This window comes from Sciurus carolinensis, chromosome 4 (assembly GCF_902686445.1).
Source record: "Sciurus carolinensis chromosome 4, mSciCar1.2, whole genome shotgun sequence".
In the NCBI taxonomy this organism is placed as follows: Eukaryota; Metazoa; Chordata; class Mammalia; order Rodentia; family Sciuridae; genus Sciurus; species Sciurus carolinensis.
In genome coordinates, this window is record NC_062216.1 from 10,115,994 (window position 1) to 10,134,278 (window position 18,285).

At 46.5% G+C, this 18,285-nt stretch overlaps 1 protein-coding gene across 2 annotated transcripts in view; it reads right to left on the reverse strand.

Moving 5' to 3' along the window:
• Positions 1–446: 446 nt before the first annotated feature.
• The window catches only part of Elp3 (elongator acetyltransferase complex subunit 3), a 79,456-nt gene continuing 61,617 nt past the window's right edge, over positions 447–18,285 (reverse strand). For both annotated transcript variants that reach the window (XM_047551652.1, XM_047551651.1), the window contains exon 15: positions 447–2,695. In XM_047551652.1, the coding sequence (XP_047407608.1) occupies positions 2,619–2,695 (77 nt within the window). In that variant the 3' untranslated portion in view covers positions 447–2,618. The remainder of the gene's footprint in view (positions 2,696–18,285) is intronic.

The following is an 18,285-nucleotide window of genomic DNA, read 5'->3' on the forward strand; positions in this document are numbered from 1 at the left end:
ACAGGAACATGCTGACCCTCCCACTTGCCCAGGGACGGGGGTACCGAAGCTCAAAAGGTGAGGGATGTCTCCAAAGCTTCTCAGTCAGCGAGCCCAGGCCTCCAGCTCTCTGCAAGCTCAGGGTTCTGATTTATTTTTTTCCTGGTCCCCCTACTCACTGCTCCTTGTGGTGGGGAAAAACCCCAGGGGTGCCCTATCACTGAACTACACCCCCAGTCCTTTTTGTTTTCTGAGACAAGGTGTCACTAAGATGCTGAGGCTGGCCTCAAACTTGCCATCCTCCTGACTTAACTTCCCAAGTCGCTGCGATTACAGGTGTGTGGCTTTTGAATACCTCAAGAACAAAATTTAACTTCAACTAGATGATAATCTAAAAAAATATCCCAAACACCTTTGGCTATGAAAATTTGCAATTAGAAAGATGTTTACATAGAAAGGCTTTGGTTTTTAATTGCATTTTTTCAGTACTCTTTCAGATCAACAGAGATGGAAAATAAGTCCATTTGTTCCTAAATCTGAGAAGCAATAAGCTTTACCAGGCTTTTTGCTTGGTAGTAATAGTTTCTACAATCTCATTTTTTATCTAAACATATCTGCCTGGTTTTGATACGGTTTGATTTTTTTTTTGCTTTTTCTGTAAGTCTTCACTTGCACTGAAAGCAGAACTTCCTGTCTGGGCTGTGGGTGGCTGTGGGTGGCTGTGGGTGGCTGTGGGTGGCTGTGAGTGGCTGCAGGGACGTCATCACTGCACATCAGAAACGCGCCTTGGCTTTGCTGGTTTGTGCCAAGGATCATGCCCACTGGATCTTTCTCACGGGCTGCCTGAGGCTGAACAGCACAGGTCTCAGAAGGGCCAGACTGGAGAGGTGGCAGCAGCACCAAGTGCCACCCAGTCATGACAAGCTGGAGCTTCTGGTGGCTGAGAGCTTCCCAACTGCTGCCACTGCGCACAGCCATGGAGACTCCTGCCAAGGAGCGCTGAGGCGAGCCAGGAAGTGGCCTTCTGAACCCGGAGGGGAAAACAGGGTTAGCCAGGGCCGGGGCCATCACAAGGGAGCGGGCTCCTCAGCAATCTGGTTTTAAAATCTTGTTCTAAGTAGTCGTATTTTAAAATGATCACTGCTTTTTGACAGTTTCAAAAGGGCTTTCGGTACACTGCATGTTTTGATCCATCTGGGAAAACAGGAGTGAGGAGGTGGAGGCCCACCGGCTTGTTTTTCAGGCCCTGCCTGCGGGTCCAGCACAGCCGAGGCTCCTGAAATGTGCATGACAGTGTGGGCTACACTTTATTAGTTTTAATAGTTTTATTTTTATACAGAAAAACCCTATAATTGAGAAGTAGCTAAATTCCCCAAACCACACTCCTGGAAAGCCGCAGGGCCGCAGAGCGCCCGTAGGAAAGCCACCGTCGCTCGCCTTCTGGCAGCTTAATGAAATGGCAAACAGCACCCAGGAGGAAACCCAGTGTTGTGGGCTGGAAACTGAAACCTGTAAATTCATGACAAATGTCACTGCATTTAAAGGGGGAGGAAAATCTCCCACAGGGCTTCTCTGTATGTTAAAGACTTTATTTTCAGACCTTTTTAGAGGAATCAAGTCCATTAAACAAACCTCTGCAAGTGGCACAGGAGCCACAGGGCCCGCGGGAGCCACGCTCTCAATTAGGAGCTGACCCGCTGAGCCGTCTCCTTTGCAGATTGCCTGGAAGTTTAGAGGCAGCTTTACAAGATGAACCTTTGAAAAAACCCAATCTTTCCCCCATTTTTAGGTAAGGGCCTGTTTTTTTAGTTTTTTTGCTTTCTCCACTGAACACAAGCCACCATCCACCTTAGAGAACTAACAGTGGGCAACGGCTTCTACGGATGCAGGCAGGTCCTAGTTCACAGCCACAGCCTCAGACCATGCAGGGTGGACTGCTGGACAGGCCAGTGCTTTCCGGAACCACACTGGGGGCTGCCCCCACTGTCCTGCAGTCATCGAGTGTGGGAGCACACAGACAATCAGGACTGTGCACAGGAGGCTCTGTGACGCCTGGCTCAGGGGCAGCCTCCTGGGGGGGACAGCTGCTTGACTATCATCGCAAGCTACAGTCTCATTTCCAAACATCAGCACAGTAGCCAGAATGATTTCCGGGAAAAGGAAAGCTCATTTTAACTTGTGGGCAAATGCACGTGTGGCTGTGGGCCAGAGACCCAAGTCTGACAGTTTTCATGTGTCTAACCTGACTTTTGTCCCTGGAGTATATAAATAACTTCCTCACAGGCCAGTCATGGGGCTTATTTCACAAGTTACGCTGTTCAAGTGAGCTGATCTGCTTTTCACTGTGTCTGAGTCTACATAGGTCACTTGCAGCCCTCATGCAGAATGTAGAAACTGGATGAATGAAGTGGCTTCCTGGGTACAGAGATGACTGCTGCAGGGCTGGGTCAGCAGACATCGCCCCGGCTGTGAAAGCAGTTTCCAGTCTGCAGCTGCAGGAGGGTGAGGCTCCTTGCCAGGGGACAGTGTAGGTTCATTGGTCCATCGGCTTTGCCAGCCTCTCTGCTGAGTTGCCAAGAACTCCTGCTTCTCGTCTTCTGCCAGGAAGCAGGCTGCATCAGGGTGGACGGGTGCAGCCATTACTTAAGCATTTTGACCATATATGGGCCTTGTAATCTGTAGCCGATCTTTCTATAGTAGTTCCTGGTGCCAACCCCTGCAGAAAAACCAAAGTAAACAGCGTGTCATCAGCACAACTTTAGTAACACTTGAAAGTCAGCAACTCGTCCCTCAGCCCCTCCCACTCCCATTCACAGACCAAACCCTACTCGGGGCAGAATCTCTCGGCTTTAATGAGTTTCATTATGCGAAATTCAAGCTGTAGGCAAATATGGAAACTGCTGCATACAGTCCTCCTTCCTTGACTGCTACACAGTGTGGGTCCATGACTGCTCCCTCCAGAGCATGTACGCTGGTGGCCCTGCCAGCAAGACACTGCTTTAGGGGCTTCTGGTAGACGAGGGGGATGTGTGAGGAAGCCCGCTGATGCCATGGTTTCCCAGAAGTGAGGAGAAGTGGAGAAATGGGGTCTCCACACTCAACCAGGCTGGTGTCAGAACTGTGGAGAGGAGAGCAGTGCTCACAGGAAAGCACCTCCTCATTAGCTGCTGCCACAGAAGAGGGTTTGCTGGGATGGCGCTGGTGCACAGAAACGTGGCGTGCGGGGAGGAAGGGGGTCTTCCACACCAAGAGGTTCTCCAGTTCTCCATGGACACCAACCGGGTCCTACGATTTGACTCAGTTCTGATGCTGACTGCATGGAGTGCAGAGCCCGAGGTGAAGGGCTTGGCCCCACAAGCCTGCCCCCAGCTGCCGCAGACCTCCCTTGTGAGCAGTGGGCTACCACTACCAGGTGACTTCTGTCGAACCTGGCTACAAACTGGGGTTCCCACAACGCCATCAGATGAGATAATTTGCTATAATAGCTCAAAGAACTCAGAGAAGCATTTACTTAATGTCTACTGGGTAAAGGATGTGACAAAGGATACAGATGAACGGCCAGATGGAGTGTACGAGGTGAGGTCTGAATGGGCCCTGCAGCTCCTGTCCCGTGGAGTTAGCGTGGGCCACCTTTCCGGCACATGTGTGTGTTTGCCCAGCTGGAAAGCTCACTGGACCCAGTCTTAGGGATTTTATGGAGGCTTCGTCTTATAGGCAGGATCAATTATTAACTCAATCTCCAGCCTCTTTCCCCTCCCCTGGCTGAAGGTTCCAAGCTTCTAATCCCTGTCTGGTCTTTCTGGTGACCAGCCCCCATCAAGGAGACCACTGAGGGCTGCCCCATTAGAACAAAGGACATTCCAAGGGCTTTACAGCTCTGTGTCGGGGAGGCGATGGGCTGGGGGTACAGAGGCCAGTTATATGTTTCTTACTATGCCTTCATATTTAAGGAACATTTACTGACTTAAGCCAGGACTACAGGTCCTTGGAATTTGTTTTTTCTTTAAAAGAGATCTGTATATGACCCAAGTTTGAGAAATACTATCTTAAACAGTGCTTCTAAAACAAATGTTTCTGCATCTAAGAAGCGGAACTTGCAGGACAGAGCTGACTTAAGCGGTGCCAAGGAGGTTACAAGAAGGTGCTTTCTGATGGTGGACCTGGGTCCGAGACCTGAACTGCCCTTTTGGAGACAGTGGTTCCTTCCCTCCCTGAGTCTCCACTACCTCACTGGTAATCTGGTGTCTGTGTCTTTAGGGTGCTGAGGAGTAAATGGGAGAGGAACCTGCCCTAGTCCAGAGCTGCCGAGCCCGGGCTGTTTGCTGTTATCCCAAAGTGCTCTGTGACCTGGTCCTGGCAGGTTCCAGTGCCTTCCCCGACGTGCTCCAGAAGTGCTGAGTCCCCATGTCTCCAATTCTCTGGTGCGCAGGCTCTTGCTCCAGCTTCCAGGCCTCTGCTCATGCTGCTCTCAGCCCAGCAGTGCCCAGCTGCTGCCCTTTGTGGACCGCGTACCTGATGCCGCCTGCTACAGCCCCCCAGCCCACTGTGCTCTTAGGCCACGGCCCGTGGCTCTGGAGCACTGGGCACTCTCCCGTGCTGGGCTGCAGGGTCGACTCCTCATGGTACTGGAGCCAATGATCCCGTCCGTCACTCTGTTCCCAACCATTAGTGCTGTGCCCAGTAAGCATTCATCAAATAAGTTAGATGGGAGGCAGAGCGTTCTGACGGGAAAGCAATCCCTTGTCAGCTTCCTCTAGTCTATGTGAATCTTCAATCCAAACGTTCCATATTCAGGAGGTGGATTCACCACCATGTTCTGCTTTACATCCACTTCAAAATTTACATTTCAGGAAAATCTAAAGAAAGTTAAAGAAAATGGAACTGCAGTGCACGTGATAGAGGCAACAGAACAGCACCACGGGACAGCAGAGACGCCCTGCTGACCCAGGGCCACTCAGATCCACCGTGCACATGTCCAGTTTTTTCTGTGTCACCAACAACACTCTGGGTTAGAGCAAGGGGAGGTAAGCATTAAGCCGCAGTGGGCTGAGTGACAGCCCCAGCTCAGAGACTAACGCAGAAGCCTGAAACCCGGGGCCTGTGCAGCGGCCTCCGTGCGGCATCTCCCGGGTTCTAGGTCCATGGGCACACCCTCCACCCAGCAATCATGCTCTCGAGTGAAAAGAGAAAAGCTTACGTCCAACAAGACGTGTTGTTCAAAACAGCCCAAACAAAGGGGAGCCCTCATCCACTGGGGGTAGAGCGGATAAACCGGCAGGTTCACTCAGGAGTCTGATGGCGTGACGGGAGAGTAACTACTGCTCGATGCAACAGACACAGAACCGACTGTCAGTGAAAGAAACCAGATACAAAACACTTGGCATGCACAAAGTTCACACACAGGCAAAACTAATTTTATGGCGACAGAAGTCAGAGAGTGGTTGCCCTTAAAGGATGGTCTGGCTGGTTCAAGAAAGCCTTTCAAGGTGTTGAAAAGGTTACATTGATCTGGGTAGTGGTGACACGGGAATACACACAGTAGTAAATCAAGCTGTCGACTTAAAATTTCACACTGCATTCCATGGATATTAAACTTCAATTAAGAATCCTCGGGAGGGGGCACCATCCACTCAATAGGCATTTCAGTGTGTTCAGAGAGTTCACTCCGTCCAGAGAATGGGGCAAAATGAGGCTGAAAGGAGCAGATCCAGAGAGGTGGCACTCAAGAGGATGTCCCCAGGACGGTCGTGGTACGGTTCACAGCGCCCGGAGTCATTCACTGTGGTTCTCCCACGTCTAAAACCCTACCGGCCAGAAACTGAAGTTGGTTCCAAGCTTACTTTAGTTTCTTCTAAGTAACGAGAATTGCAAATTCTAAGCTTGACTCCTAAGTAGAAAAAGGCACCAGCGGAGCTGTCTGATGTGGCTTACGTCTGAAGGGATCCCTGTAACTGCTTTTGAGAGAACAGAGTGGAAGGTCCCGGAGGGCAGGCGTTTTGTAGAGTGCAGAGCTGCCAGTGCCTGGGACGATATAAGTCGCCAAGGGTGGAAACAGGGAGGCCAGTGAGAAGGCTACTGCAAAGATCCCAGTGGGAGGGCAGCGGCTCAGGCACTGCCCCAGCGCTCAAAGGAGCTAGAGCCAGAGACCTTTCTAAGGCACGAGTAAAAGAACGTGTTGATGCCTACGGGGCTCCAAGTGAAGGAAGAGACTGGAGACGACGCTGCCATCTGGGAAAGCGGGAAGACTGGGAAGAAGAGGAGGAAGGGAAACCGGGAGCTGGGTTTTGGTCATGGGCATGTGAAATGGCTAGGAGGTTGTTCCAGGTGCAGAGGCCGAATACTGTGTGGTTCTGGAAATCCTTCTCTGCTCTTAATAAGAGACACAGGGACGGACGGTCTCTTCAGAATGCTCCTTGGCACTTCTGTAACTTTGGTTGGGACAGCTGTCTTAACTGGGGCTGCAGGGGATACGCAGAAGGTGGCAACGTGAGAAGATAGAGGCAGTTTGGCTTTTTGACACTGCTGAACCATGAATTAACAAACCCCAAAGCTGCTCCATCTGGAGATTTGTCATGAAATAATATATTTTTCCATTTGATTTAAATCATATTTTGTGGTATTTTTTATTGTGATAAAATATATATAAAATTACCATTTTAACCACTTAAATGTACAATTCAGAGGCATTAAGTATATTTACATTACACTATCATCACTACCACCCAGTCCAGAACTTCTTCATCCTATAAAATTGAAACTATACCCATTAAATAACCCCACAGCCCTTGGCAATCACCAATCTACTGTCTCTACGGATCTGACTCTCAGGGGCTTCATGAGGGGAATCAAGCAGTACTCTTATTTTGGTGACTGGCTTATTTCATTTAGCACAATGTCTTCACTGTTAAATCATGTTGAATTTAAACCATGTTATTAGTTCATTTTTCATCATCTTAACAAAATACCTGAGGCAGGTTAACTGTATAAGGAAAAGAGGTTTATTTTGCTCACCATTTTAGAGGTTCAAGGGCATTGGCTTAGCTCTGGTGAGGACCTTCTTTGCTGTGTCACATCATAGTGAATGGCAGTGGCAGAAGCATGTGTCAGAATGCTCATCACCAGACAAAATGCCAGAGAGAACTGTGAGGCCCAGATTGCTCTTTTTATAACAACTTTTTTTCTCAAGATCTACCTTGGGGATCCCACTTTAGAATCACATTAACTCTTTCCAAGGGCAGTGTGCACACAGTGACCCAAGGCCTCACCTCCTACAGGTTCCATATTCCTACATCAACATACTGGAGACCACACTTCCAACACAGGAACCTTTGAGGGGCAGGTACAAAACATCAAAAGCACAGCAGTTGTTTTGAGAAGAGTTGCCTTTTCTCTGTAACTGACATATAAACTTGAGGACAGGAAGTGATAATCCCATGAGGTTAAGTCACCAAGAATATAAACATCAGAATCAAGGGTGAAAATTCCGACCACACTATCTTCCAGCTTAGAATTGCTAAGGGCACATCCCAAGAAAAAGCTCCAATTCCTTAGCCTGAAACACAGGTCTTTCATGTACTGACTTTTTGGTGTTCGTGCTGCCCAAACGGACCTTAACGACACTATAGTCTATAGCTGAAAACCAGACACAAAGCCATGACTCTGCCGTCCTGGTGCGGCTCTCTGGTTTGGTGCTGCCCCAGCACACTCCCACTTGTTCTCGGATCCCCAGTGTGGACACCACTATCACCAGGAGGGAGGCTGCCCCCGGGGCCATCAGTCCACACTGCAAGCGGGTTCTGTTGTCCAGTGACCTGCCTGCTCTGTGTTACCTGCTTGTCCTCTTCTGGCAGGTCAGCTCTTCAGAGTCAATGGCTTCTTTCGTCAGGGATTATTAGTGTCTGGCACACATCAGCATGGAGTAACTCTCTGCAGATCCATTACAGTCTAGTTGTTTTTGTGTTGTCAACATACACAGAAACGTGATCCTGGAGGACGTACTGAAAAACGTTCCTGCACTGTCGTGGGAATGACTCCACACGGAAGGCACAAAGCGCGGGGCCTCCTAACCTGTGAACTCCTACCTTGTTGGCTACGAGATCTAAAAGCAGTTTTCCAATTTAGCACTATTCTTTCTAGCTAATAAGAACAGCCCAGGGGGCTGGGGGGATAGCTCAGCTGGTAGAGCACTTGCCTCGCAAGCGCAAGGCCCTGAGTTCGATCCCCAGTACCAAAAAAACAAAACCAAAACCAAAAACAAAAACAAAAAAGGACAGCCCAGGGCGGGGAGGCAGCTCAGTGGCAGAGTGCATGCTGCGTATGTGTGAGGACCTGGGTTCAGTCGCAGTGCAGCAAAAGAAAGAAACAAAACAAAACTGTCCCCAGATCTTTCAGAAATATCTCTGGCTTTTTATATTTCTATTCTAATTTTACAGAACAGATGCTATTTTCTGTGGACTTACACAGAAAATGGAAGAGTACACGGGACTCCCTGCCTGCGTCCTGCCTCAGCCCCGGCTTCCTCGCTCGGGCTTCCGGGAGCCCGGCTTTCTCCTCAGGCGGCATCAGACGCACCTAAGGCTTCCCTCTGGGTCTGCTCAGCTCAGTCCTGGAGAGGTATGTAATTCGGCTCTTTTATCTGTCCTCTGTCAGATCGAGATGATGTTTTCAGAACGAAGACGTGCAGTTGGGCGAAGTGCCCTCCCTTCAGAACCACGCAGCCCTGCGGTGCTGTCCACCTCCAACACTGCCCCGGCAGCCCGGGCAGCAGCCATCAGGAGCGCCCCACGGCGGCCGTGCGCTAAGGAAGCGCTTTACTGGGCACACTCAAGCGTTTCTCCATTCACTCCAGAAGAGCCTGCGGCTCCCTGGGACCTCTGCTTTAGCCTCCACACAGGCAGAGGGCCTAGGAAATGTCACCAACCAAGCAAGAGGCACCCAGCCTTGCCAGAGAGAAGAGCCCGTGTCCTCTGAGCTCCCGTCTGTTCTCAGTAGTAGGCTCGGGCCTCTGAGAAGCTGATGTGTTCTGGGGAGGAGGCTTGACCTCTAGAGTCTGGGCCCCGCCTGCTTCTCACCTAAGCAACTAAACAAAAATGCTCCCCATCTCTATTTCTTTGTGCTGCTGGTAGAAAGGGACATGCCATCGCCAAAGCCCTGCCCTGCTCCCATCTCCTCCCCACGTTTAGGAGGCTCCTAGAAAGTCCTCCGTCACGGTAACTTTCCTTCTGTTAGTCAGCCGAGGAGAAGCAATTACCCTGCAGAGCTGACGTCAGCCAACCTCCTGAACTGACGTGCGAGGGTTGTCTCGGCGTCCCCAGCCTCAGCCTGGCCGCCGCGCCTCCCCTGAGGAGAGGAACACGCAGTGGGGCGGAAGGCAAGTGCCCCACCGTCACCTGCCTGGGGTGCTGCTCCATCTGTGGGCTGGGAGGGCAGGTGCCACGGCCCCATGTGGTGGGCCTCAGGGAGCCCTGCTGCAGAGCCTTCAGCTGTCACCAGGACATTACGGGAGGGATGAGGCTGCAGGCCACACACTTACTGTGGGAGGACAAGGACACCTGGAGGGTCCTGGAGGACAGCTAGTCCACCCAGAGTGCACCTGTGCTGGGCCTTCTTCCCGTTCTTAGGCAGGAGACACATTTTTATCTTCACCACTTTACCAGCTAATGGCAATGACAAAACCAGTTGAAAAAAGAACACGGGGAAGTGTCCAGTTATACTCTGAGATCTGGCTGTAGTGACCAGCATCTGAGGTCACCTCTCTGGCCTCCACCTCTGCCCCAGGACTCACACCTCTTTTGGGAGAAGAAAATAAATGCTTCTGTGTGAACAGACTTAAATGTGTATGCTGCAAATTAAACTATTAAAACAGCTCCAGCTGTGTCCCCTAACTTAGACTGACTGCAGATCCAGGAGGGGGTTAATTAAAGGCAGAGGGCATGGCTTGCTGCTGGACAGATGGATGAAGCACTGCTCGGCTTGTGGCGGGTCCCCTCCCACTGCTGACCTGAGAGGCCGGCTGCTGAGAGTTGCTGGCCTCTCAGGGAGCTCCAGCTGAAGGGGACCAGAGGGACAGCATCTGATCCCTCTTCTGAATGGAAAGTCCCTAGGCTCAAGCCCCTCCCGAGGGGAAAGAACACCTCTGCTGTCTGATTCCCTCTCACTAGATGCAACCACTCTGCTCAGGACTCAGGTTTGCTCACTGTAAGAGAGGAAGAACAAAGGAAATCCGGTAAGACGCCTGAGCCAATGGCCTCAGGCACCGCTGTAGGATAAGGTTGTGAATTCCAGGTTGCACAGTGCTCTTTAAGTGTGTGCACACGCACATGTGCGTGTGTGGTAGTGGTGGTAGTGGGGGTCACGAAGCTTAAAGAGATGAACCAGAGACAGAATAGAGTGAATCCAGATGTTTGCTCAAGTACTGCTCTGATTCTATTTTAGAAAGAAAATGTCAAGGAACGGAGCGAGCAAACAGTCATCTCACCAAGGCGGTGCCCGCATGGGTGGAAATCGACTCTTTGCTCCTCTAAGTTACCACAGGTTTTATTACTAAGGGGATAAAGTTCAACACTAAAGTCTCAGAACACCAAAGATGAACACTTTTCCTTTGAAAGAGAAAATAAATCAAGAGTAGGAAATGAACCTAAATGCTACTGAGCTTGTGATTCTAACTCCATCGGAAGAAAAAACGAATCACCATGACAGTTGAGTGACTATAGGTATACAGTTAGGAACGAAAGATGACCTTTCCTGAGCACCTAAATGCGCACCAGGCACTGCAAGGTAGGGCAGGCACCCTGCATGTACCAGCCTATTCATAACCTGAAGGGACAGGGTCACCCTCCCAGCAGGAGCCAGCGTTTCAGAACTGGCCTCAACGAGTGCGCACTGCCAGGAAGTGGAAGAACGGCAGTTTGGGCCCAGGCTGTGTGAGCCCCGGTGCAGAGGACGGCCAGCGCTCCAGTGTCCTGGCATGGGCCTGCCCACCAGACCTCCCCACTCCGCCCTCAACGTGAGCCTGCCACTGGTAACACACTCTCCTTTTACAGGGCAGCAACAACTCCAGTTTGGATCGCCTTAAACTTCTGTGTTTGTGTCTGTTTTTTCAATGTCCTTCATTTGATAAATACTAGAGAAACAGACAGTGACCCTACTTTATTTCAATCAGGGATCAGTAAGAAACAGAATAAATCATAAAAAGGGTCAGATAACACAGGCAGACAGTAAGATATTTTGCCAATAGACAGGGCTTACAAATGGATAACTCCTGGGAAAGGGGGGTACTTTCCAGGAACAACTTGATAAACTGTGGTAACCATTTAAAAAATGATAAGAACTACAATACTGAGTTTAGGGGGAAAGTATATGTAACAGAGATGGTGAAATGCTGGAAACGAGATACCAGAGGAAGGGCAGAAAAGCAGGAGGATCTAAGATTACAGAAAAGATGACTTGGGATTGATTGTGGGAGACTACATTAGGATTAAGCAAACCTCCAGCTGCTGAAGATGAAAATATGTGGAATCTCAAGTGTGTCTACTAAAAAATTGTCAAAGACTTAACAGTTATTCATTATTAGGATGAGAAAGCAGAGAATGTGAGCTTCCAGCAGGAAGCAGAAGCTTTTCTGCCTCAGCAGTTTTGCCAATCCAGGAAGGGCAGCCTAGGCGTGGGACAAGGGGCCTGGGCAGGAGTCATTCGGTCACCAGGGCAGAGAACCAACTGCAACACCATGACCTGGGAGGCAGGGAGCCACTAAGAGGCAGAGTTGCTTCAAACCACAAGGAGGTGGGAACAGAGGTCTGAATTCTGAGCTGGAAAGACCAAGACCTGGCCACAGCACCCAACCTTCCAGGTGTGCTCTGGAGGGCTCCCTTTTGAAGCTGGGGAGGGACTGCTGCAGGGGTCATCCTGGTGACCTACAGAGACCAAAAGCCTTGGTCCTGGTCAAACAGCATGCTTAGGGGCCTAGTGAAGGAAGCAGAGAACCATAGAGGGGGCTAACACATCTAGGTCCTGACGGATTCCCGACAGCAAATTCTCATGTAAAATGCTCAAACTGTAAAACAAGATGAGGTACTTTGAGATAAGACCTGACAAGAAACAACAGAGTGCAGATTACAGATGTCAACCATTTGCCACAGACTGCAAAAGGGCTGTGCTACATTCATGGAGACAGAAGCTGAATTGAGTATGTTAAAAATAACAAAACCATCAAACGAATATTATAGAATTGAGAAAGATACCCCAAACCAGGGAGTTAAAAGATGAGTAGGACAAAGCCATTAGCGGAGTAGACATGGCGGAATCAGCACTCTGAAGCTGAGTCTGAACAGTGGCAGCGTAGCAGAGAACAGCACGGAGGGAAGGGGGCGGACACAGGACGGCACACCCAGGAGCCCCGCAGGAGTAGGCGGGAGAGAAGCCGGTGTGTTACCAATCAGAGGCTGGACACGACTCAGACCTGATCAAAAAGAATCAGCCCTCTGATTAAAGAAGCCCAATAGTGCAAGAGAGATCCATACCTAGGACACAGGGCGACTCAACTAGAGTGAAACAAAGAGTCTGAAGACACAGAATCATCAAAACGTCTTGGGGAGTATCCTCAAAGACAGGGGCTTCTTAATGTGACCTGCATTATTAAAAGCCAGAAAATAAGATACAGATTCAAGATGTGAAAAGAAAACAACTATAATCCCACAATTCCGTACTCAGAAAACTTTAAGAATGAAGCAAAATAATGACATTTTATTCAAAACTGGAATAATTTGCTACCAGCAGATTATTACTGAATTAGTACTTGTGGACTTTAGAAACACTTAAGAAAACCACTAGGCAGAACCTTCTAGCTCCCCAAAGCCCAGCATTCCTATTTCCAGACATATATTCCACAAAAATGTATATGGGATATTTTACATAATGGGATCTTACACATCAGTGAAAATGAATGAACTATAGCCACGCACAGAGAGACTCAATCTGGTTGAGAAAAAGTAGCTGAAATAAAAACTACACTACAATGATTCTACTTATCTAAAATCAAAAAAGTTTAACTATATATCTAAGGGATACAGGATTAGGTAGTGAAAATAAAGAAAGAAAATACTAAACAAGTTAGGAGACTGGAGGAAAGGCAAGGCAGGCAACAGGGAGAAGGAATCAGACTGGAAGGGCCACAGGGCACTTTTGGGATGCAAGATGATCTGTGTGGTAACGTTACGGAGCGGCAGTCTGAAAGTGCCCGTCCAGAGCTCACAGCTGAAACTCAACCTCCATTAGCACAGTACTGAGAGGTGGGGCCTTCAGGAAGTGGCTGGTCCAGTGTGCAGTCCTATGACTAATCCCTATAAGGGATTAGCATCCTTATAAAAGGGTCTGAGGAAGCCCGTTTGCCCTTTATGTCCTTCTGCCATGTGAGGACTCAGAAGGAGCCATTCCTGAGGAATGGCTCTCACCAAATGCCAAGCCTGCTGGTGCCTTGATCTTGGTCTTCCCAGCTTCCAGCACTGTAAGAAGTAAATATCTATTGCTTATAAATTACTTGGTGTGAGGTCTTATAGTGGCCTATATGGCCTGAGCACAGGCACGGTTAAACAATTCATTGTTTAATGTTTATAGACTTTCCTGTCTTAGTAGTGTATAGGAAAAAAATTAAAAATTAAAAAACAGGGCAAGATTAAGTAATATCAGGTATGTGTGAGTACTTGTTTAAATGGGAAAATAAATCAATTTTTCATACCTACAGAAAAACAAACAAGATGTGGGCTATAATTCCAAATGGACAAAGAAGGAACATGGAATTGTAAATGTGACTTAACAGAGGAAGAAATAATAAAGGAAGTTTGATCAAGTATTTACTGGAAACAGAAATTTTACCTCCTAGAATTTCTCAAGAAAAGCAAAACTTTGGCCTCACAATTCAGATATTTTTGTGCTGACACAGGAAAGGAATTAGGTATCTGGAGGTGTGCTCCTGTTCTTTGACACTTCCTCTGCTAGGACACCAGACTGCCCTTATGGCTAGTCACGTGTTAGTGGTCTGAATTAAAATTCAGCCCACCTCATCTCATACTCCCACAGCCAACCTTGAAAAGAAAGAAAAATGTGGTAAATCTATCCTTTGCAATGTAAATCTGATTTTTTTATTAGATGCAAAAGACTGAAACAATGATTCATGATTCTTTAATAAAAAAAAAAAAATCAGTGAAATAAAAACAAATTAAAGAAACTGCTTAAATTATTTTTGGTTCAATTAATCAACTATTTATTGACTGATATACGCCTAGCAGCATTAATACAAGGAAATATATTCATTAGTTTCATTATTTGCTGTTGAAATGAGAGTTTATTACATCTCATTGATCTCCTAGAAGGACGGCAATATTTCACTTTTCAACAACGCACACTGATATGGAAGTTGGGGAAAGGTTTTTATTCTGAATGTTTGAAAATGGACCAATTAACTCAATGACCCTAAATCTTTGAACTTTTCTCCTGTTCTGTTAAAAAAAAAATCTTACAAAGATGATAAAGGTTACCCACATACAATCTTAGCTCTTCAAAGCAGTTGGTTATTGTAAGTCATTAATATATTCTTCTCTATCACCTTAAGTATATATAGCATATCTCAGAGAAGTTTGCTACCCAGCAGCCTAAAGATTCCTCCACACATTTTTAAAGGGCTATATCAAGATAATAACAAAGTAAAATGAACAAAGAAGAAAGGCAGATAACTTATAAAGTAGGTATAGAGAATCTAAATAGTAGCTACCACAGTAACTTGCAGATGGGTGATGATGGATCATCTGCTACCTCTTAGTTTTCTGTTACCAGGGAGTCTTACACGGAGGCCCACAATCATCTGACTCAAAGGAGAGTGGCCTGTTCAAACAGTGCAGTGTGTACTGTGGCACGGATCATCCCACTACTGTGCTCATGGCTCAGATCACGAGTTGTCTCTGAGAAGTGGAGGTCTGAGCTCTACGCTTCCTTACAACCTGCAGGAGGAGAGATCCTTTCTATTGATAGTCCCTTTAAATACAGACTTTAAGAGGAAATAGTGCAGGCAGCAGTGGCACACAGCAGTGCTGTAATCCCAGTGACTTGGGAGGCTGAGGTAGGAGGGTCACAAGTTTGAGACCAGTCTGGTGATTGAATGAGATCTTGTATCAAAATAAAAAATAAAAAGGGCCGGGGAAGTAGCTCAGTGGCAAAGGGCCCTGGGTTCAATCCCCAGTACCCCCAAACCCTCCCCATGAAGAGGAAAAATGGCAAAGTAAGAGGTTCCCAAGGTCAGTTCCTCCACTGAAACAACCACTCAGTAGAGAAACAACTACTTTGCAATGTGGGAACCTGCTCAGACAGAGCGGCCACTAGAGAAGTGCTTGAGGAAGGCTGAGGCTGCTGAGCTTTGGTCAGAGAGCAGAGTGCTCAAACCACCTTCTTTCCCCATTCCTCAGCCCATCACAGCTGCACGGACGGCAGCCTGTGCTCCTTCGGCAGCTGGCAGTCATCCCCCAGGCTGTGCATTCGGTCTGGTTTGAAGGAACCAGTGCAGAGGTTTTTGTTTGGACCCCTCTGGCTGCACTGGCTTCCTTGGTAAGGTCTACTGAAAGATTTAAATAGACATATACTCCTTTTGTTGGATCCAGATATTTAAGGAAATCCCTCTTAGGTTACAGGCTGATCACAGAGGTAAGAACAGACATATCGGTGACCACACATATAAAGAATATGGAGATTGCAAAAATAGCTTGGAAAAGTCACTAGACAAATGGATCAATGCACAAAATTCTGATTTCCAAAATTAGCACATTATATGCTCAAATGTCCAGCTCTCAACAATAAATTACAAAGCATACAAAGAAACTGACTCATTTGAAGGAGAAAAGGATTTGACAAAAACTATTCCTCAGACTTTAAAATCACCAAAGATATCAAATCAACTACATTAAATATGCTCCAGGAGCTAAAGGAAACCATGGACAAAGAACTAAAGGGTAACAAGGGGACACTGAATGAAGAAAGAGGAAATATCAATAAAGAGATTATAAAAGGGAACCAAACAGAAATTCTGGAGCAGAGAATTAAAATAGCTAAAAGAAAAAATTCACTAGAGGGCTTTGATGGCAGTTATGAGCAGGCAGAATTGAACTGATCTACTCAGAGGAGCAGAACAAAAAAGAGTTTAGAAAAATGTGAGCAGCACCTCAGAGGCCACGGGGGTCACCATCAAGAATACCAACATATGCACCACTGGAGTCTCCGGGAAGATGAGAGATGTAAGATGCAGGGAAAAAAAACAAATAAATGGTTGAAAACACGATGAAAGACATGAATCTATACGTTCAAGAAGCTCAGCAAATCCCTAGCAAGATAAATGCAAAGGGATTATAAATCTATGTTAGTGGACACAGGTATATATAATCTGTGACAATAACAACATAAATGGAGAGGGACAGGGATGTACTGGAGCACAGAGCTTGCCTACTCTGTAGAACATGTCATCACCAACATCAGAACACACATCTTTCACAAGTGCACATAAGCCGCTCTCCAGGACAGATCATACGTATGTCTGGCCATAAAAAGTTTCAATAAATTTAAAAAAAGACTGAAATCAGACAATCACAGTGGAATGAAACTAGAAATCAATAGATGGAAAAGTGAAAAATTCATAAGTATGTGAAAATTAAATATACTCTTAATAGCCAGAGAAGAAATCATGAGGGAAACAGGAAAATATTTTGTACAAATGAAGACAAAAACACAACATTCCAAAACTTAAGGCTTGAAGCAAAAGCAGTGATTGGAGAGAAATTTATAGATGTAAATGCTTATGTCAAAAGAAGAAAGGTCTCAAATCAATAACCTACCCTATACCTTCAGGAATTAGAAAAATAATAAATTAAACCCAAAGCTAGCAAGAGGAGGTCAATAATAGAGATTATTATAAATACAGAATATATTATTATAAATATAGAATATGTAGTACGAGGTAAGCGCTCTACCACTGAGCCACAACCCCAGGCTGAAGGTCCATTTTTAATGAAACTGGCAAACCTTTATTTTAAGTTGGCTCTCCCGAAACCAAAAAGGAAACTTGCTGCTAAAACAGAAATAAAAGGGAGGACATTACTATTGACTTTACAGAAATAAAAAGAAACATAAGAGACTACTATGAAGAACTGTAAACCAACATATTGGATAACCTAGTGTTATGGACAAATTCCTAGAAACCAACTATAAAAACTGACTCCAGAAGAAACAAAGTCTAAACAGAAACTCACTATAAAAACTGATTCCAGAAGAAACAAAGTCTAAACAGACCAAGTAGAGACTAAATCAGTGATCAAAAAGGGGCCATGATAAAATGGCTTTACCAGTAAATTCCATCAAACAACTAAAAAAAGAATTAATATCAATTTTTCCAAAGAGGAAGCATACTTTTTCTTTGGTATTAGGGTGGATAAGACAAGTGGAAAAGAAACGAGGTGCTTTTCCTAAGTCATTTCCGCTGAGGTCCTCAACATCATGGGACTCAGAAGAACCATCTCTTTCATGCCCTGCTCAATTTCTCAATTTCTCAACAAGAGTTACTAAGTTTGCATGCGTGTGCACACACACAAACAGGATGCTATCTGAAGCCTCTAAAATTTGGGGTGGTGCATTATACAATAATACATAACCAAAACAACCAGTAATTGGTATGATATGCAGTAAAAAAAGGAATAGACTACACAGGGTACAGATGTGGGGCTTCTTGGACTGGTATACTGAACATAAAGGGACAGACAATCTAGATAACCAGCTGATCAGGGAGGTTCAGGTGGGTTGTGTAAGGAAATTATCCAATGGCCACAATCTAAAATCCCAAATCCAACAGTTTAAGCCAGAATGCCTAAGTTAAAAATTCCCTTACATGTCCTACTGATATCAGGAATCCCTAATCTCAAAGGCTCTATAAAGCCACCATCTTGGAGGCTGCTATGGCAACAGCACCAATATTTTCAGCATGATTTAGTTATTATCTGCTCACCTAAAGGGGAAGAATCTGTGAAATCCCCACCTCTAAAGGATCTAATATAAATGCCTTTATGAAACTGAATGGGTGAAGACAATGTCAAATATTTAGAGAATAGGACAGAATTATTGCTAGGAGAGTTATGCAACAGTAAGGAGCAAGACAGCAAGTCATTAAAACAAACTTCGTGATGGACAGGTGGTAGTGAGGACTGAAGGCAAGGCTGCCTTTGGGAGGGCTTCCTTTCTCTGTGAAGTGTCCAACTTTATAAAAGAGGCAGTCATTCATCT